The sequence below is a fragment of the Nannospalax galili genome, unplaced genomic scaffold, assembly GCF_000622305.1.
Source record: "Nannospalax galili isolate Female #2095 unplaced genomic scaffold, S.galili_v1.0 scaffold116, whole genome shotgun sequence".
Classification (NCBI taxonomy): domain Eukaryota; kingdom Metazoa; phylum Chordata; class Mammalia; order Rodentia; family Spalacidae; genus Nannospalax; species Nannospalax galili.
Genome location: NW_008340206.1, coordinates 1,553,335 through 1,575,414, shown reverse-complemented (window position 1 = coordinate 1,575,414; position 22,080 = coordinate 1,553,335). Strand labels below are relative to the sequence as shown.

General features: G+C 38.8%; 1 protein-coding gene across 1 annotated transcript in view; it reads right to left on the bottom strand.

Annotated features, from left to right (window-relative positions):
* Window positions 1–22,080, bottom strand: part of Ctnna3 (catenin alpha 3) — a 1,668,564-nt gene that overhangs the window by 152,155 nt on the left and 1,494,329 nt on the right. Inside the window, exon 14 of the mRNA XM_008835377.2 lies at window positions 697–789. Coding sequence (XP_008833599.1) covers window positions 697–789 — 93 coding nt within the window. The remainder of the gene's footprint in view (window positions 1–696; window positions 790–22,080) is intronic.

Sequence of the window (22,080 nt, the reverse complement as noted above, 5' to 3'; positions counted from 1 at the left end):
ATCAAGATTAAAATCAGTAGGGGTGATTTACTACCTGATTCTAAAATGCTTCAGCGTGAGTCATTTTCTATGTGTATATGTTTTTATTGAATTTTGTGTATTTCATAAACAACATCTTAATCATCTTTATACCCCCTTCCCCATCGACAACATTCCATACCACCCTCCACTGGAGTTCATGCATTCTGTCATATATGTTAAGACCTATCAAGTCAAGTTAGTGTCCCCAGATATCCCTCAGTGCAAGTTCATCCACTGCGGTCTAGTCAGTCTATCTAAAGTCACTCCCTTAGTGAAGATCAGCTCTTCTTAAACAAGCAGTAATCAGCTGTCCAATAGTTATTTCGTGTGTGTGTGTGTGTGTGTGTGTGTTTGTGAGTGCCCACACAAATTAGAATCAGAAGAGGGTGTAGGATCCTTTGGAGTTAGAGTAGCAGGCAGATGTGAGCTGCCTAATGTGGGTGTTGGTATCTAAACCCTGGTCCCCTGCAAGAGCAGTACAAGATTTTAACTACTGACCCATTGTTCCAACCCCTCACTGTGAGTTCTTAAGACAGAGGAAATAATTCCCTTAGGCTGCTAACTTCCTCTCTGTGTTTTGGAAAACCAGTTCCAGCTGCAAGTCCTCCATGTGTGGGAGGCCACTTAGATTGACAAACAGCATACCAAGCCCTCAGATTAACCCTGAAGACCTACCCTGTCAGTTTTCCCTTCTGTCTGAACGCTGGTGTGGCTTCGGATCTCATGATCTTCTTCAAGGTCTGAAACATCTTCTAGTTCCTCTGGAGTCTGTGAAAAGAAGACCAGGCATTGCTCATAAGGCTCTCAACACTTTGAAAAGTCTGTAGAAACTCAGAAGGGAAACGATTGAGCTAATATATGATCTCACAAACTAACCACAGCTGTATATCCAAGAGATATGAAGGCAAAAGCTTAAACACAGATGTGAGTAGCAGCTTTATAATAGAACAAAACTGGAAACAACTCAAATGCTCTATGAGGAATACATAAATAATATATTTTCCATCTTTAAATAGCATTTCTCTACACTAAGATTCCAAGTATTTTTGTATACTATATGTCTTAGTTTGTTCTTCATTTTTGGGGCAAAATACTCTGACCAATACCAACTTGGGGAGGAAAGAGTTGATTCGGCTTACATCTCCCAGGCCGCAGTTCATCAGGGAGCCCAAGGTAGGAACTCGGGGCAGGAACCTGGAGGCAGGAGCTGGAGCACAGGCCATGGAGGAATGCTGCTTACTGGCCCCTGCTCAGCCCGCTTTCTTATGCAACAAAGGCCCACCTGCCCAGGGGTGGCACCACCCACAGTGGGCTGGGCCCTCCCACATCACTCATCAAGAAGATGCCCCTCAGACATGGCCACAGGCCAGTCCAATAGAGGCAATTCCCCAACTGAAGCTCCCTCAACCCAAGTGTGTCAAGTTGACACTAAAGCTCTCCAGCACACTACAGAACAGATAAACCCTGACAATAACATGCTAAGTGAAAGATGTCAACTACTAATATTCAATATAACATGTTATGAAGATTCTGGAATAGGCAAACCTATTGGGACAGATTTGATTAATGTTTTCTAGGAGAAAACTGTGGTGTCTGCAGTAGGGTATGTACTTTCTCCTTGGGTCAACAGTATTTTTGGAACAAGACAATGGTAATGACTATAAACCTTATGAATAATCTGAACATGCTGAGCTTGTTTGTGCTTTAAAAATTATGAATCTTATCATGTATGAGTTATATTACAATAAACATGAATAGAAAGAAATAAGAAAAGATCAGATGGAAGATTTTCTGTCAGCAAAAAGTTATTTGGCTACACACTGTGTGGTTAATCCAAACAAAGAAGCTTAGAGCAAATAAGTAAATCAGATAAGTTTCATTAAGCTAATAAGCCATCCTTTAAGTGCCGTTAAAACCATCATGAAATTACAATTTTCTAAGAACTGAGATATGATATAACTCCAGGAATAACTAACAATAAAGGTCTTTTGAAAGTCATATGGAAATCTACTATAGAAGCGTCTTTCAATATATACAAATACAGTATAAAATAGTTTAAATGCTGTTACCTTTCAGCAGGGTTTCAGTGGTATGAATAGACACCACTGGCTAGCAACGAAAGACCAATGTCACAATCCTAGTAGTCACAGCCTCCCCAGAACTCTCTGTGCAGACCTGCCTCTGCCTCCAAAATCCTCGAATTAAAGTCATGTGCCCCCATGCCCAGTATTTCTTATTTGTTTGGTGACTGTTTTCCCAACGCCCTTTAAAAAAAAATCTCTTAATCTTACCACAACCATAATTTAAAGCTATCTGTCATTATTGCAAATACAACTGAAAATTCATAAGATTTAAACTTTGTTTTGTTTTCAAAGTTAAAATGTCATAATGTGATTCTTTTACTACTTATCCCTCATGACAAATCCAGAAAACAAACAAAAAAGTTTATTTTTTTCTTTAACAAAACTAAGCAGAATGACGTGAGATTCCATCTCTTCTCTATTTAAGACTGGCCTCCTCCTTTAAGCTGTGATTCATATTTGGCATTTTCATGAATGCATAGGGCTGTCCTTTCTCTAGGATCACTCTATGATGATACAGGTGATTATTAGTTGACACAGTGGAATAAAAGTTCCAATTTCTATTCACTGTTGACTCCCAATAATTTGTCTCATGCATCTTAACCAGCATCGTTTTTGTTCTGACACTTCAGTGAGACGACCGCCCATGACTTCATAGCAGAGTCCTTATACTTATTTCAACTGACTTCTACACACACTAATGTTCCGCTCTCACTGAGGCCTCCAGTGTGCTCAGTTATTGTTAGCAATACATAGAACTTTTGCATCCTTCTTTCATTTGACTATAAGCAACAATCACAGGGCAATTGATTTTCACTCCAAGGTATTGAAAGCCTGAGTTTAACACTATGTGATATCTACAAAAATCACCCATTTCAAAAGAAGCTTCTTTGTTAAGTGGTGACTGCAATACTTATAAATATACAGATTAATGTTTTGTACAGAGTAAGAATTTGCATTTGTCTAGAGACGTGACAGCCTTGGGGTTTTCTCTAACATCTATGACCTCTCCAGTCGTGTACTTGGCTATGTTTACAGTACCACATATGAGTTTTCTATCTTTGAGTGGGCTTTAAGTCCAATTAGGCAGCTGTTGAATACCCTCAAGATAAAAGTGCCAGTACTGTACCAATGTAGTTTGCTGTGCTGGTTATTGTTGTGGTTATTAGGCCTTAAAACTGGGTTTGGACCACTGATTGATGTTGTCCCTTAGCAGCTTGCATAGTAGTCTCCAAAGCTATGAGAGCTAGCCTTCAAGGGAGGTGCCTTCCAGGTCAGTTCCAGCTCCATTGCTCTAATTCCTGTGTCTGAAGTATGTCCTGCCTTTAGCAATAGGGTCTTACCTTCAAGTACTGGAAGGAAATTAAGAGCTGTTACAATAGTTTATACAATTTGGACAACTCAAAAGGAGGTTTCTCCAGTCTGGCACTATTCTTCCTAGTAGCCTTCAACTATACAGAGACTCATGTGCAGATTATTACAGTTTTCCACAACTGGGCACACACACACAGATTTTCTGTGAAGTGTCCAACCCTAAGTGACACATCTACAATAGAACCTCTATACCCAAGTCTCACAAAACACACTGGACGAAGGGGTAGAGAGAGCACTAAGGCATCTCTCAACACTCAACAATGAAGCTCCCTCATGCAAGAGGGCCATAGACACAAAAATGCACAAAAGGCCAAAGCTTAGAGAATAAAAGTCTCCAGAGTGTTGCTCCTTTGGCAGGACTCCTACATTAAACCACCCGAGCAGGGGTCAGGACCATTGTGGAGTAGGGGGTTAAAAAATTGTAAGAGCCGGCGGGGGGGAGGTGCATGACTACACGGAAATAGGGCCTTACTGGCTTCTGGGACCTTGCATTGCTGTGAGTTCATGAGTATAAAAGTCCTGTCAGGTCCAGAAGACAAGGTTTTGCTCTAGTCCTCCCTGACCTCTGGACCTCTGCCCCCTCTTCTGAGATGGTCCCTGAGCCTTGGGGAAGGGAAGTGCTACAGATGTTCTATTTGTGACTGAATGTTCCACAGTCACATATATGCTGCACTTTGACCAGTTGCAAATTTTTGTCTTAATGATCACATACAATGTAATGTCTCAGGTAAAGACTTTCTGAACTGGGCTCTGATTGCCCAGGATATGAAGCCATAATTATCATGTGGGATTTCATTAAATTACAAAGCTTCTGTAGTACAAAGGAAACTGTTACTTTATGGAAGAAGCAGCTTACAGGAGAGGAAGATTATCTTTGCCAGCTACACATCTGACAGAAGCTCAAAGGGGATAGTATATAAGGAACACAAAAACAGTAAACACCAAGAAAACAATTAAAAATGGAGCCCAGGAGGAGGTGCATGACTACATGGAAATAAGAGTCCTACAGGCTCCTGGGACCCTGCTCATACACACCTACAAGGATGGTGTCAGCATGCACAAGACCCATACGAACTCAAGCAGACAACAACCCAGCATATAACTGTGGAAATGGGCAGCAGGCCCCAATTTTAGCCAAAGAACTATTGGCAGCCAATTACTGCTGGGTGAGAAAGAGCTGATCTTCTTAAAGGGAGGGACTCTAGTTAGGCTGAAGTAGGCTGACTAGACCCCAGTGGATGAACTGCACTGAGAGACATCTGGGAACACTAATTTGACTCAACAGGCCTTAACACAAATGACAGAATGCATGAATTCCAGTGGTGGTGGTGGGGGGGGCTATGGAGGGGACCAGTGGGGAAGAGGGGTATAAAGATGATTAGTATGTTCTGTATGAAATACACAAAAATTCAAAAAACATTTTCCAAAATAATGCATTCTGGGGCTCTGGAGAGATGGCTCAGCAAGTTAAGAACATTTACTGCTTTTCCAGAGGACATGGATTCAGTTTCCAACACCCACATGGTGGCTGGCAACTGTAAATCCAGTTCCAGGGTATACGACACCCTCTTCTAGCCTCAGTGGGCACTACACACACGGTACACTCATATACATGCAGACACACACTCATACACATTAAATAAAAATAAATATTTTAAAAGAAAATAAACAATGGGCTATGGAAAGAAATAGAGTGTTCTCAGAAGAAATATAAATGGCTAAATGATACCTTTTACTTATTTATCATCCTTTGCATTCAGTGAAATATGAATTAAAACTACTTTAGGATTTCATCTTACCCCAATTGGAAGGGCTAAAATTAAGATAACAAATGACAGATGGCTCAGGGGTTAACAGTACTGGCTGCTCTGGGCTGGGGCCTGATTTTGGTTCCTAGTGTGCATAGAGTGGCTCATGACTAGCTGTAATTACAGATCCCTCTTCTGGCTATCACAGGCATTGCATGTATATGGTTCACTCATATACATACAGGCAAATAATCATACACATAGAGTTAAACAAATATTTATAAAAGAAAACAAACAGTACTGGTGAAGATGTGTGAAGGGGGAACACTCAAGTGCTGTTAATGGGAGGGAAAATTCATGCACCATTATGTCAATCAATGTAGCACCTCCTCATAAAGCTAGAAATAGAGCTACCACATGACCCAACTCTACCATTCCTTGGTATATACCCAAAGAACTCAATTTTCCTACTAGGGAGACACATGTACACCCATGCACATTGTTGCTCTATTCACAATAGCTAGCATATGGAAACATATTTAAATGTGCTACCTATATACAGTGGGTATCATGCAGCTGTAAGACAAAATTAAATTATAAAATCTACAGTTAAACAGACCCACCTGGGAAACATTATACTGAGGGAGTTAGGCCAGACCCAGAAAGACAATCATCCCATGCTCTTATAGGAAGGAGCTTAGCATCAAATCTCTAGATTTGTGTGTTTTATTTGGAATTCCTATTGAATCCAAAAAATTAGAAATAGTCATTGTCAAGAACAAGAAAGGAAAATCTTAAGAGATGGAGGGAGGATAGAAGGGTACAGATGATATGAAGGGAAATGGGGGATGAGGATGGAGGCTTAAGTGCAGAGAGAGATGGGAGCATAGATGAGAGGGGTTGGGAGCAGGATAATTAACTGTACATGCTATTTTATAGGCTTCATGTTTATATACACACTTGTATGTACAAAAGACTTTATTGAAAGCTACCCTACACAGGGGCTAATGCTCATCCAAGAAGCCATAGGTTGCCCAAGAAAAATCCCAGTGCCAGTTGAGGCATATCTCTCCTGGAGGTGTTGGTTGGAGGTATCCTAGGGACACCCCTGCCCAAACAATATAGACTCTAGCCATTGTTCTTAGAAGCCCACCAGAACCTGATAATAAAACCCCATTTCTGAAGACACCATACAGAGTGGTCACAGGACAAGAAGAAATCAATTCAGTACTAACCTGGAAGCTTTCTTCATGATGGCTAGCTCTCACAGTACTAGAAGGTGCTATGCAGGTTACTGCAGGAAAACCATGTCATCAACAGCCTTACCCAGCTGTGAATGGTGTGAACTGCTATAACTACAGGCAGGGCAAGATATGCCCATGGGTGCAACAATGGCAGGCACGCTACAAGGGTAACTAATGACATTCTGATTGAAACTAAAGCATGCTTCACAGGAGGAAACACACACTTGATGCCCCAAATCTGACCAAGAACCCATAGTTGGGGAGGTCACATGCCCCAGCAGGTGAGCCTACTACTGCTATTAGTATTGTTTAGACTACCTTCTAAATTTATATCTCTCTGCTCATAAATTAATGCAGCCCTCAATTTTTCCCTTCTGGCATCATGTTACTTTGCAGCTGAAAACAGATGCCCCAGTGGAATGCCCTCACTTACAAATGTTTTCCTTTATGACTTGTGCTATCCCTATCATGTAGAGACATACAACTCATCATTCATCCTAATGTTTTCTTGAACCTGAAATGAAATAAGCTAACAAAACTAAGAGCAACGGCCTCTGTCAGAAGTCACAAGTACCATTTTTGGCGGTGCCGACTGTAGGAAGAGATAAGCCTGCCAATTACGCCCACGTGCTTCTCTTCTTTGTCTTTAAATTGGCATCGATAGTTTTCTTGCAATGTCACTAAAATTGACCTCTTCTTTTCATGAACAAAATCAGTGGGGGAGTATTCAAAACACTAGCTGGCAACCTTTCACGTTCTGTAAGGCAAGAGGTTGGATGGCTGTGAAAATTAAAAGTTAAATACATAATGTAACAGCTTAAACTCCGTAGAAGCCAAGAAAGGAATTCTCTAATTAATTTAAAGACGTGTTAACTTTTTCAGCACTGAAGAGAAATAGCAGGGAGAATGAAGGCATTTGTTTAAAACAGGAGAAGGAACGGTGGTCTGTACCTCTACATAATACTCTCAAAATAGATATTTTCTCAGAGTGACTTTAAAAAGTCAAAAATTTGGAGGCTGTTAGTTAGCTCAATGGTAAGGCTGTAGGCCTGAGTTTGAGTCTCTTTTTCTGTTGCTTTGATAAAATACTCTTACAAAGGTAATATAGGGAGGAAAGTGTTCATTTGACTAACAACCACAATTATAGTCCATCATTTGGGAGAAGTCAAGACAGGAACACAAACAGCAAGTCACATCACATGCACAGTCAAGAGGAAAGAGAAGAAATGAACCTGAGTCCTTTTCCTTTCTATGCTGTCAGAATCCCCTGGCCAGGGAATGGAGCCCAAAATAAGCTGGGTCTTTCTACATCAGTCCCCCACAGATACACCAACAGGCCAAACTGTTGGAGATAATTCCTCATTAAGACTCTCTTCCTGGGACTAGAAAAATGGCCCAGTGGATAAGAGCACCGACTGCTCTTGCAGAGGACCCAGTTAGATTCCAAGTACCTACATGGCAGCTAACAATTGTCTGTAACTCCAGTTCCAGGACATCTGACTCCCTGTTCTAACCTCCAAGGGCCTTTCAAGGCATGGGTACACTTACATGATATGCTCATACACATGAAGTAAAAATAATAAATAAAATATTTTTAAAAAGACTCTCTTCCCAGGTGAAGCTAGGTGATCAGGTCAGCACTAAAATTAACCAGCATATCAGGTGAAGAGCTAAAGTTGTGTGTGTTTCCAATGAATTTTCTATATGTAACATAAAAGATGACCGTCATAAAGGCAATGTTGTATAACAAAAAGACCTATTATAGCATTGAACATTGCAAGCCTGAATTTGAATTCTTGTTGGGCAGTGAATGATGGAGGGATACTGGTAATTTTGTGAATCATTTTAAGTGTGGTTTCCTAGAACAAAATCTGGGTAATATTACCAAATCCCTAAATTTATTATGAAGCTTGGTGGTATTAAGGTGCTGTATGTTTAACCCACAGATACAGCTAGGGTGAAATGAGAGATTGGTTTGGTCCTACTGTACTGTCCCTTATCCCAACAAGCTCTTGTATATTTTCTACAAAAAGTTTAAATGAATTTAGATAGCTCCATTTTGGTTCAAATTTATTCTGAGATTAAGATTTTAAAGAGCTCCATAAAATCTATCTGTAATTAGGAACTTACAGATAGAATGCTGGATGGACATAGTACTTATTGACTATGTATAGTACTATTTGTGTAATTTTACCTATATAATGAATTGTGTAAGACAGGGTTTAATACAATTCCACATGTACTGTTTTCCTTAGAAACGAAGTAAGATATATCTTTTGATTGATTTAATTTATTGGTGGGAGACAGTATTTAGCTGAAGACCCAGGTGACCTAAAAATCTCTATGTAGACCAGCCTGGCCTCCATCCCACAGAGATCAGCCTGCCTTTGCTGGGATTAATGGTGTGTCCCACAACACGTGGCTTGATTTTATTTTAATTATTTATAAGATTAAAATTAATCTCTTTACCTGGCTCTGGCATGGATTTCCTGTGGTATACAATCTCAGGGATAGTGGGAATAATGTGCCTGTTTTAAACTGATCATTAACTAACCTTATCAAAACAAAAATTCTCATTTTTAAGAGTATCTTAACCACCCCTTGGGGCTGAAGAAATGGCTCAGCAGTTAAGAGCACTGACTGCTCTTCCAGAGGACCTGGGTTTGAGTCCCAGCATCCACATGGTGGCTATGAACCGTCCTTAACTCCAGTTTCACGGGAATCCGAAGCCCTCTTCTGACCTCCGCGGCATTGCATGACATGGGTGCATTCACATACATGCAGGCAATACACTCATAAACATAAAATGAAAACAATAAATAAAATATTTTTAAAAAGAGTATCTTAATGACCCCAGACATTAATCAGGTATTTCTCAAATAAGAATTCAGAAAATTCATATTATATTTGAAGCAAGTTTAACTTCTTTGCCTATAAAACAGCAGAAATACTGCCTAAATCTTCAGAATGACTGTGAAGACAAAATGAGATGATGGATTGCTATATTATTCCATGAACTGCAAATACTGAATATTCAGTATTAGTCATAATTCTAAATTGTGCTTATTCACAAGATCTTTACATGAAAGAGACAAAAAACAAAACTAAATGAACCAAAAACCAAGTATAACACTTGAAAAGATTCAGTTTGGACAGAATCTTGGGTAATAATAAAATAGTTGTGGGCATTAAAACTTCAGGGGACTAATATTTTGCAGATAGATGGTAATGATAATAAATAAATGAAAGATGACAGATGATAGATAGATAGATAGATAGATAGATAGATAGATAGATAGATAGATAGATAGATAGATAGAAAGATGATAGACGGACAGACACACAGACAGACAGACAGATAGATAGATAGATTGATTGATTGATTGATTGATAGAAGATAGATGAGAGATAGATAGACAGACACACACACACAGACAGACTGATTTATGATAGATAGAGAGAGAGAGACACAGACAGACATAATTTCAGAGACTAGAGTCAGCCTAAACTTTAATATTGTGTAGCTGTAGATAGATAGATAGATAGATAGATAGACAGATGATAGACAGATAGATAAAGATAGATGATAAATAGATGATAGATAGATGATAGGTAACTTTTTCCTAAGACAATCTGTATTATAACGATTCATTCATTTACTTTTTTAGCGTCAGTAGTGAGAATGATAGATGCTTTTATAACTGAAAGCTCTTCTTTAGAAACCTTATGTTTAATATTGAAATTTTAAAAAGAAAATTCATGTTCACCAAATAGCCACAAAAGGAAAACAGATATAATAAATGTGAAACAAAACAATGATATTTCTGCCACATTTCCCTATTTCTTTTTCTGTATATTTTTATTGAAATTTGTGCATTTCATACACAACATCTTAATCATCTTTATACCCCTATGCTCATTGGTACCATCCCGTAGACTCCCACTGAATGTCATGCATCAGGTCATTTATGTCAAGGTCTATTGAGTCGAGTCATTAGTGTCCTCAGATGTCCCTCAGTGCAAGTCATTCTCTTAAAGAAGATCAGTTCTTCCTCACTCAGTATCAATCATGTGAGCTGCCCAAAGTTTTTTGGCTAAGATTGAGGCCTGCTGACCATTTCCACAGTTCTATGCATGGGCCTCTGCATGCTGTCACCATTTCTGTAGTTCACATGGGCAAGACTAGCTCTCATATTTTGGAGAACCCTTTGCAAACTGCTAAGGGGGGGACATCAATCAACAGTCCAACTCTAGCTTTCAGACGTAATAACCACATTGGCTGGTACAGCACACTATATTGGGGCAGTAGTGGCACTTTTATCTTGGGGCCATCCCCAAACCACCCAGTTGTTAATTCTTTCAGGTTCAAGCTCTGTACCACAGTCTGCTTATACCTCCCTTGCTAGCCTGATGCTTCCTGCCATGGAGGCTCAGTTGCTGTCCCCAAAGTCCTCCTTGGTCAGCCAATCTAAAGATAACCTTTCCCCTCACTTTATGATTATATCACCCTGTATATCTTTAGTTCTTTCTTTGAGATAATAATCTAAAAATATATCTTTATATTTTTTCTTTTAGATATGTGAAGGGTTATATTTTGCTTGATGTATTAGAATTTGACTCCGTTGAAAATAATGTGTACCTTGGTGTCTGATTCTATTTGTCCTCCAGAAACATCATTTAGTGTGTGCCCAATTATACTTTGTGACAGAAAAGAGAATAATTCATTCAAAAAGTGAAATGCTATATTGACAATGTAAGGTTATGTCATTGGAACAATTTTGAGCTATGAAAACTGTTTAGCCACTTGTCTACCTTTTATAGCAATTAAATCAATAATTGTCTAAATAAGATGGATTTTATGCAGATGGATATTTGTAAGTAATTTTCAGACATGGAGATCAAGGAGGAAGTCTATGACCTCATAAAGTGTACTGAGACTGCTCTACTCTATGGAAATTCAGCAAGGACCTCAAAGTATTTGAAAGCAAGTGCTATCTAGGTAATCCAGGCCAGTGTCAGGATTCTCTGCTACAAACTATCGTAGAATTAGGAAGATGGCACATGGGAGGACTGATGTGTCCTCTAATAACAGAGGTCACACTGGCACCCACCTGGTCAACAGTGGTTGTGGAGCTCACTGATATCTTCAGTTGGCTTAAACTTCTATAGAAGATTTATTGATTTTGATATTGCACCTTAATTACATTATTATATATCCATAGAGTATAATGCAAATTTTGGATAAGTTTACAACATGAATGAGTAAATCAAGTTAACTAAAAATATATTACCTCACATATTTATAACCTCCTATATGTAGCAAAAGAAATGCCCAAAGGAATTGAAATCAATAAACTCATATCTGAATACGCAAGATCATTGCAGCACTATTAAAATTGCTAAGACACAGTGTCAACCTAGGTGTCCATCACCAGAGAACTGATAAATGCAATCTGGTATAAAAGAAGAATTCTGTCATTGACTGTCATCTAAATATGAGAACTCACACTGCGGCTTTAAATTACAAAATTCCTGCTGTGAAGTATGGGTAGTATTCTCAATTTGATAGGCTCTGGAATCATCTGGGAAGTGGACCTCTGGGTATGCCTGTGGGGATGATCTTGACTGAGCTAACTGCAGTGGAAAGACTCACCTATTAGGGGTGGCATCTTTCCCTCGACGGGATTCTGAACAAGGGGATGAAAGGAACCGAGCAGCAGCAGAAAAGTACTTCTTGCTGTTTTCTTTCTGTTGTGGTGATAAATACCATGAACAAGTGCAACTTAGGGAAGAAGGGGTTTATTTCATCTTGGAATTTCGGGTCACAGCCGATAACTGAGGGAAGACAGGTGAGGAGCTCAAGGTAGGAACCTAGAAGTAGGACCTGAAGCAGAGACCACAGAGGAGGACTCCTTACTGAGTGCTTTCAGGCTCAAGCTCAGCTACATTTCCTTTGATGCCCGGGCCACCTGCCTGATGTAGAACCACCTACCATGGTCTGGGCCCTTTCACATCAATGGCACAATTAAGAAAATGTCTGACAGGCATGCCCACAGATGCAAGAAATCCTATGAAGGAAATTTCTCAGTTGAAGTTGCCCCTTCCCAGGGAACACTAGTCTATGCACAAGCACGAGAGTGAAATCCTTAACGGTAAACTTGAGCAAAGGAATGAAAACATGAGCACAGAAACAAGAAGCTCAAAAAGGTGTAAGCGGAACAGAAAAGTGCCCTGCATTCCTGTATCAGAAGAAATAGTAGTTAAATGTTCAAATCCTCTGCAGCTACCTATGTATTTAATAATATAATTCATATAAAACCCAAATGAGTTTTTGAAATAGAATAAAAATCTTCATATATTTCACAAGCCTTTTCATTCACCTTTTCCAGAATGTTAAGAATATAGTATGTATTATTCGTTATTTATGAGCCTAAGAACTAAAGTGCTTAGGTGGGTATGTGATACTCTGAAGGCTGCAGTAATTGAGGTGTGATTTCACAAAAGTTGAGCTGTAGAACACGGACACATATCCTAAAGAGGAAAAATATATACCTGGTGGGATTAAACATGTAGGAAATAGAACAGTCTATGCAGACTCATTATGAGTACACAAAATATTTCTGTCAGAGGGCACTATAGTTTTGAAATTTAAGTTGCTCATCTATATATTTTTTTAAAATGCTTGGGTATGCATGGGTACATGTGCCAGAGTGTGTACAGGGACATCAGGAGACAAGTTTGGGAAGCTGATTTTATCCATCTAGCATGGATCTTGAGGATCAAACTCACATCATCAGGACTATGTGCAAATGTTCCTACCAACTGAGCCATCTTGCTGGCTCTAGTTCATATATTTTCTATGAAATAACTCTCTACTGGACAACTACTTAGAAACCTGCCCCAGCCAATAGCCATCCAGTAACTAAAAATATGATGCCTCCAGTTGAGTCTGGAGAATATCATTATTTTAAGGGATAATAACAATTACTCAAATGTATATAAAGCCTTGCTAAAAACTCAAGCAATAATAAAACCATACAAGGTAAACTACAGTTGGCCTCCATCTCTTTCTCTCAGGAAGCTTATGGGCTGCCATTTCTCTGCTCAAAAGTCATCAGTGAAACCACTAGCTGAGGAAAGGCTCTGAGCACTTCAACAAGAGGGTCACAGTGAGAGTGACATCATCAATATGAGCACACTTTCTCAGTCATCAAATAAGCTTGTGACAAGCTTCATCCTCAGAGTTACATGCCTTTTTCATGGAAACTGTCACAAGCAGCAGACCATCAGGAAGCTTAAATAAAGACATAAAAGACTGATGAAGTCATGAGGAATAATGAGGTTTAGGTGAAAGCATGTTTTTGAACAGATCAAATAGTACAAATTTCCAGATTCATATTAAAATCTATGACATTCTTCTCTTTGAGGATAGATAGATGAAATAATCATGTTTAATCAAGGTCTCATATAATTAATTAGGAAAATGGTGCTTCCTCATTCCACATTCCTTTTCTTATTCAATCTTCACAATAAGCCTGTACCCAACTCTTAATGTTACCACCAGAGCAGAGACCAGCTCTTGGAGTTAACAAACAATGATTCAATATGACACAACTAATAAAGGCCAGATCTCATTTTATAGACTATGCTGCTTGTTGATCACAAACACATGGCAAATATGAGAATTGAGCAGTTAAAACTGAAAGTTCATATAAAAGCTCCAAGAGGGCTGGGGTGATGGTTCAGTCAGTAAAGTGTTCTTCATGGAAACATGAGGTCCCAAGCTCTCTCCCCAGGATCCATGAGAAAGCTAGTGGCACATGTGGGCCTGTCATGTCAGCACTAAGGAAGTGGATTCTGACAGAGTCCAGGAGCTTGTTGGTCAATCAGTCTAGCCAAGTTGATAATCCCCAAGACCAGTGAGAGTTTTTGTTTCAGAAAATAAGGTTGAATGATTAAGGAAGACACTTCATAATGAACCCCGATGTCTACAAACACTTGGACACCCACACATGCACGCGCGCGCACACACACACACACACACACACACACACACATGCACACAGACGCACGCATGCACACACGCACACACTTTTCAAGCCATATGAAAAGGTACTGTTCAGAGGACAAGGTGGACCACTTGTTTAAAGGCTTTGAGCATCTCTAGAGACTGGCCTCCAACCTGCACCCTCCACCTTCTCTTGCCAGGTGTCATTTCTGAATTGCAGTTAGTACAAAGATATAACTCAGCATTTCCTCACTGCCCTACTGATGCCCACCTTCAACACCACTGAAAGAAGGCCTATTTATTGCAAAGATTGTTTCCCTGGCTCCAAGTTACACAAAGGTCAACATTCAAATTTCATGGATATCCTGAGGATCAGAGAAAAAGCAGACCTGCAAAATGCCCACTTCATTCCTTACTTTTGTAAATTCTATTCAAATTAGCCTATACTATTAAGCAATAAAATGATTAAAGGTGCTGTAGAATAGAGCTCTGAGCTAATGCACTATTTCCAAATTTCAAACAGAAAACCTAAAGGAGGTTCCAAAATTCTTACAGTAAGACAGAAACTATGGCAGAAAAATGCACAACGGATATCAATTTTAGGGCTAATGCTGCTCTTAATAACTTTTGACATTGAACAACAATTTTGTTGACAATACATTGAATCATCAAATTTTAGACCTGAATGTCTATCCAAAAATCCAAACTTGCTTCAGTGCCCATCTGACAAATTCTAATGTATGAGTGAAGAAAATATTGCTTTTTGCACCAAAATATAGCTAAACGAATACTGATGTGAGACTCTGTTTTCTTAATTTATTATTTTTTAATTTTTTATGTATGAGTGTAAGTGCACCCATGCTATGCAATGCCGGTGGAGATCAGAAGATGGTGTCTGATCCCTGGAACTAGAGTTAACAAATGGTTAATAACTGCCATGTGGGTGCTGGGAACCAAATCTGAGTCATCTGCAAGAGTAGCCAGTGCACTTAGCTTCTGAGCCATCTCTCCAGTTCTGAGGTTGTTTTTACTTAACAGTTTAAGGTAGCCTAACAAATATTTTTTTCTTTGCAAGAAAAAGCTATTGTACAGTTATTAACATAGGAGCTTATAGAACGTTTAATAGTAAAGAAAATGAACAAATGCATACAGAGCCTCGAACAGCAGGAATGGGGCAATATCAGAAGGCATGACAAGAATCCAGAGGCTCTGAGCATGACAAGAGGCTGCTCTTGAATCCCCTCTCCCTCTCAGGAATGACTCATTTTAAGTGAGCGTATATTTGTATGTGCACAAGCACTTGAAAGACTTAAAGAAGTCACGGCAACAGATTTTAGTAATGTCTTCTATGAGCTTTGAAATATTATATGTGGCTTTTGTCCTTTGAGGTTGATTTGTCTTTAGATTTTTACAATGCGCATTTGTTGCTTTAATTGGAAGAGAAAAAAAAAAGTAAGAAATGCTATGAGGGAATCTGCTTAAGGTTCAACATGCTATTTCAAGGACATTCTAGCAATTTTTAAAAAGATGGCTTAACTCCCAGCTGGGGCACAGACCTGGCCTTGTCACCTTGCAGGAGGTCTGGTAACACTGCATATTTGGAACGCAGGTGAACACAAAAGCTTCCAAGAGGTGTGAGGAAAACTGTAACATCTTCATGATCAGAGCAAATATCAGAGTTTTCCTTGCCTGGCCCTCAGGTTATCTCACCACTTTTTGCTGTCTTTTCAGTTCTATGAATTTGTAAAAGCAGTTACTTCATTATTTCATGTATCACATTGTCAGCCTCCTGGAAAGCAGATTTATGAAGGTTTTCTGTAGCAACAATTTTGAGGGAGAGGAAATATGTGCTGTGACTTCCCAATGGGGAGATATAATCGTAACGTTCAGGAAACTTGTTACTCTCAGAATTCATTAGGATGCTAGATGCAATATCAACAATGCTAACGAAATTCATCTATCTAGATTTGCTAAGAAATACTAGATACAGTAATAAAGCACAAACAGCCATGCGACTCTATGCAGGAGATCCAAAACTGAACTCCTATCTCCCTGAGCTAAAAAAATGAAAAAAAACACAAAAGAAGTTACACATTACTAGGGGGAATTTTCTCAGTAAGACAGTAATTCAGATCCATATTAGACTTGTGGACATATTAGTCAAGGTTACTGGATTGAAATTTGCTTTATGGGACATAAAAGTTCCCTAAAGTACTAGAATAAAGCAGACTAAGCTGGCAGCTTATATATAACATAGAACACTGGAACGCAACAAAGCAAATATTTGGACAGCCCCTAAGGAAGAATTACACTCTGTTGCATAAAGAGATTTTTAAGTCCCCAAACTAAAAGGCCTATTTGTACAAGTAAGTGAATACATCATTGTATAAGATGTGGTCTGATGTAGCCACTTATAGTGGCTGTGAAACTGGCTCTTGGCACATGCTGTTTCTAGAGAGACTTGTTCTGAGCGTGGAATTAGGACCAGTGAACAACACTGAGCGGAGAAAATCTGACTGAAAAATGTATGTGGGATTCTTCATGCGTTAGACACAAACAGTGGGGAATCTATCATTCCATTCGTCCAGATTGGTCCAAAATAACAGTAATCACACTCACATAAAAATGTATGCAGAAATATTCATAGCTGGTTTCTTTGTAGTATCCAAGAATTGGGAAACACACAGACAAGCATCAGCACATGTATTCATTATTTTTCTATTGCTCTGATTCTTTTTTAAAAGTTGATCATAGCATCTTACACAATGATGAGTTTATTGGGTTTAAAGTTCCAGACGGATGAGTCAGCATAGTAGTGAGACGCAACGTGGCGGCAGTAGATGACCAGAGCAGACAGCTGAGCAATCAATCTTCAGTCACACACAGGATGCAGAGATAGACAAACCAAAAGTGGACAAGGTCATGTACCTTCAGTGCTGGCTCAAGTGACCTGCTTTGTCTATCAAGGCTGCAACTCCTAAGCCTTGGTAAACATTGCCACCAACCGAATCACGTGTTCAAACACATAAAGCCTATGAGGGACACCTGCTTCAAACCACCATAAGTAAATGATTTAAAAAAATTTTAAATAAATTATTTAAAAAATTATATATCTAAATAATAGAATATTATTCTATAAATAGATTGACAAAACAAGTATGTAGATCTAAAGGTAAGTGTGCTCAGTGAAAACAGACACATTATACAAACATTGCATAATCCTGTTGAAGTAATAGACCGCATATATTAAGTTTGGAGTTGTTTAGATGAGGGAGAGCATTAATTTACAGAGGGGCATGGATGATTTTTGATATATGTATTCTTGGGGGAATGACAGCATCCATATTACATAACCATGCCTATAAAAATACCAAATGGTATGATATATATGTACTTATTAAATCTTAATTGTACCTTAATAATGCATTGAAACTGTGCCTTTATCTACTCAAGTGGTAATACAAATCTTCTAATACATAACAATGCAGCCCTTGTGCCCATGGCCCAGGACTATAAAAACTGGGGCCACGAAATATGAAATTACAATGCAAGAAGTACTATATGTTTATTTTCTATTTATTCACCTCTACATATTCATATTTAATACATTTACCAACTTGTATTGAGGGAATATCTAATTTACTGTTCATTAAAATGATATTTAATTAATAGAAACCTTTTTCATAGCACTTCCCTTTAGAAGGGCTTAAATGCAAGTAATACTACTACCCTAAGGGCAGGCTCTTCTGAATGGACATCAACATCAGATGAATGCAGCTAAGAAGAGTTATGTACGCCAGCAATGGGACCGTGTTCATAAATTACCACAGCCAATTCTAAACTGAAGACAAGATGCAGGTAAGGTAGTAGCTTTTGAAAAATCAGTTAGGTAATTAGATCATTTTTTAAATGACTTTAGGAAGAGCAATATTAATAAGAAATTATGGGCCTATGAAGCTGTTCTATATAATGTATCAAGCAGGTACAAGGGGTTGGGGGATGCACATGCACCTGCATACATGCTGAAACTTAATGGTCTCATCCTATCTAATGTCTATCAGAGCCTGGAAGATAGTTCTAGCCCATCACCCAACACCCATATCGCAGGGACCACTATAATATGAAGAGTTTCCCTGAAGATTTACCTTCGGATGTTGGACAGTACCTTACAGAGATAGCATGGGCCCATTGCTGACAAAACATGGAGGACTGAAAACAACTATAAATCTACACTTCCCCCTGTATATATGACTATATACATACACGCACCTAAACTACCAAGCCACCCCTCCTGGAATACTCGCCTTTTTAAATAAACAAAACTTTTACTTTAGACATGAACTGTGTGTCCTTTGTGTAATGAAAGAAAAATCCAGTGGAATTTTGTTCAATTATGACAGGAACTGGATTAAAAGTCAGTTCAGCGTTCTTGAGCAAGATGCCACTGTATCTAGATTTCATTGTTTTTCACCCATTTATTCTTCTGTTCATTTATTCATCCATTCTGTCATTGAATCAAATATTTATGATACACTGGATGTGATGCCAGCTGCTAATGATGGAAGGACCGATCATGAGCTGATACTGAGCTACGAGAGACACAGGAAAACTGCTTTGGTGCTTGATATCATGAACCACAGAAAGACAGGCTACTGTTCTGTCCTTATTTATGCTCATGTTTTACATTTTCTTATCCAGATGTTGTCTGGCCTGCTCAGGGGATGGATGTGGATTTAATTATGAACAGACACGATGAAAAGCATATGTTCATCTTCATGCGTAACCACTTCTCTGGTGGCTTTTTCCAGACCAGGGCACATGGTAAGTTCTCATTGATTTTCTTTCCTCTTTCTTTTTCTCCTTTTCTGTCTCCTAATAATAATTGTAGGAGATAAACTAAAACTATACGCATTGAAGTGAAAATTATTAAAAACCAATCCTGCTACACTGTGGATTACTTAAGTAACATTGGGTGAGTATATTAAAATTGCTTCCATCTTATGCACCTACTTTATATTAGATTTTACTGAGATTTTATAATTAATATAGAATGATATAGACAGCAAGCAGTATTGACTAATAAAGCATAAAACATGTGCTTAATCAACAAGCGTACTCTGGTTTAAATTATTAAATATTTTGAGCATGGCAAAAATATCAGCTAGCAGCCTGTCATTCTAATGTCAATAAATGCAAATATTTATTATACCTAATTAATGCAGTTTTGGAATTTAAAGATTCACCAGTAGTTAAAATATTTGTCCCACCTGAGTATTAACTGATGTTACCATGAGTTATATAAACTTTTAATATTCTGGGCCTCTTATTCTGTAAAATTTCATTCACTGCATCTCTATGAGGGTCATGAGGGAAAATATATACATTAAAATGGTATATAGAGATTGTTAAAGTACATTTCAAATATAAATTGGAAAGCAGACATTTATGACCATAATCAATAAATTATGTTAGCAGCATCTTGCATAGTTTGTTAAATTTGATAACTGAACACATCAGAAGATAAAGCTCTTCAACCAGGTAGGCTGGGCCTGACAGAACAAGTTTAAGTACATTTGGAAAACTGAAAATTTTGTCCTGTGAAAAACGCAGAGCCAGGGAAAGAGGAGTCTGAGATGCCTAGAGCTCCAGGGAACTGCCTCGAGGCCAGAGGCCACTTCAAATGAATGGAACAGCGAACTTCTCTCCCTGAGGCCTAGTAACAATGGCTGTATATACAGAGAAACTGGAAGTCACCTAGGTGAGGAGGCTGGTAACGTCCACGTGTTTCATGGCAATTTCCAGCCTTCAGATGTTCTGAGCACATAACGTCCAGTGGAGCTGCGATTCAGCTGAAGTTAAGAAACCAGAAGCCTCCCACACGAAAGCCATTAGCCTAGCACTCAGGCCCCTGAATAACTGCTTTAGAAGTTTCAGCAAGACGCAGCATCATAGGAAGTTGGCAGTTAAAATTACATCAGGTTTCTTAATTAAACAAATATCCTTATTCGCCTTTGGCCTAATTTTGGTAATTCATAGTTAAGTAGTGGAAATTAAAAATCACTAAATTTTGTTGCTAATAAATCTCTTTTCCTAATTTAAAACCCCCTAGTTGCTGCTAGAAATAGCTGTGTCGCTAACTCCTTCAGCCTTAATAAAATTCAACCCTTTTTAGCTTATGCATCATTCCCAGATTTCATTTTCTGACAATACACCGACAGTGTATCACGTATGTAGGTTCAATAAGTTAGCTTAATATGACTTTCAGGTGGTATCCCAGAGGAGCTATAAAAGCACTTGAAATAATGATGTCAGTGGGAAAAGTGTTGAGTTTTGCCAACTAGTTGCTTTTAAAAAGAACCACTGTGCTGGCATATGCCTCTAATCCCAGCACTTGGGAGGCAGAGGCAGGCCAATCTCTGTGAGTTCCAGAGCAGCTTGGTCTACATAGGGAGTTCCAGACCAACCAGTGCTACATAGTGAGACCCTGCCTCAAACAAACAAACAAACACAAACAATAAAATTGTTTATAATAAACATAGTCATTCTGTCCTTACAAATGAGAATCTACTACAGTTTGTATACTATTGTCTCCCTGGAGAAATGGCTGATTCTATGACAGGATAAGGAACAGACAAAAAGAAGCTGGAGCATCCCGGTGCTGTCAAACACAGGGAAATATTAAAAACCAAAAGCTACATTGATGGGAGCTTGTGAAGGGACACAGATGCCCATCTCAATGGTCAAATCTGGATCAAGTTCATTAGCAAACAAGTGAAGTAATTTCAGGCTCTAACCCCAAGTCTAACCCTTGGGGTCCTTCAAACTACAAGAGGGAGTTCAATTTCTTCTCAGAACTCTGCCTTCCAATTTCTCTTTGAACTGTCCCCTGAAAGAAAGACTCTCAGTATCAATCTGCTCAGTAGTCCCAGCATGAACAGGGGAAACAAAGTGAGGACTTTTCCTTAAATAATCTTTAAACAGCGGGCTACAGAGATGGCTCAGCATTTAAAAGCACTGGCTGCTCTTGTAGAGGACCTGGTTCAATTCCCAGCACCCACATGGCAGCTAACATCCATCTATGATTCCAGTTCCAGGGGATCTGATGTCTTCTGTGGGCACTGCATGCATGTACAATACATAATAATGAATATATGTGCAATTATAATAATAAATGAAATATATTTTTTAAATCTTTAAACAGGTAAGAAGTTTGCCTTGTTTAACTTCTATTGATGCAGAACCACAAACAGGGCTTCCCAGCCTAAGTCCATGCTACTGTGTAGCATATACTGTATATGACTTCTTACATTTTAAAAATATTTTATTTATCATTACTGTTATTTTATGTGTGTGAGCATATTGCCTGAATGTATGTAAGTGCACCCATGTACCCATATCATGCAATGCCTGTAGAAGTCAGGAGAGATTGGTTGCTTTCCATGTGCTGCAAAGACCACTGCTTTCAGGGATATTTTCACATAGTACATACACACACACACACACACACACACACACACACACACACTATCCAGGAACAAGGGAAAGGAAGAGTGATGCAGGAGAAAGAGTGAACAAAGTTTAAGATAAAAACTGTGTGTATAGCT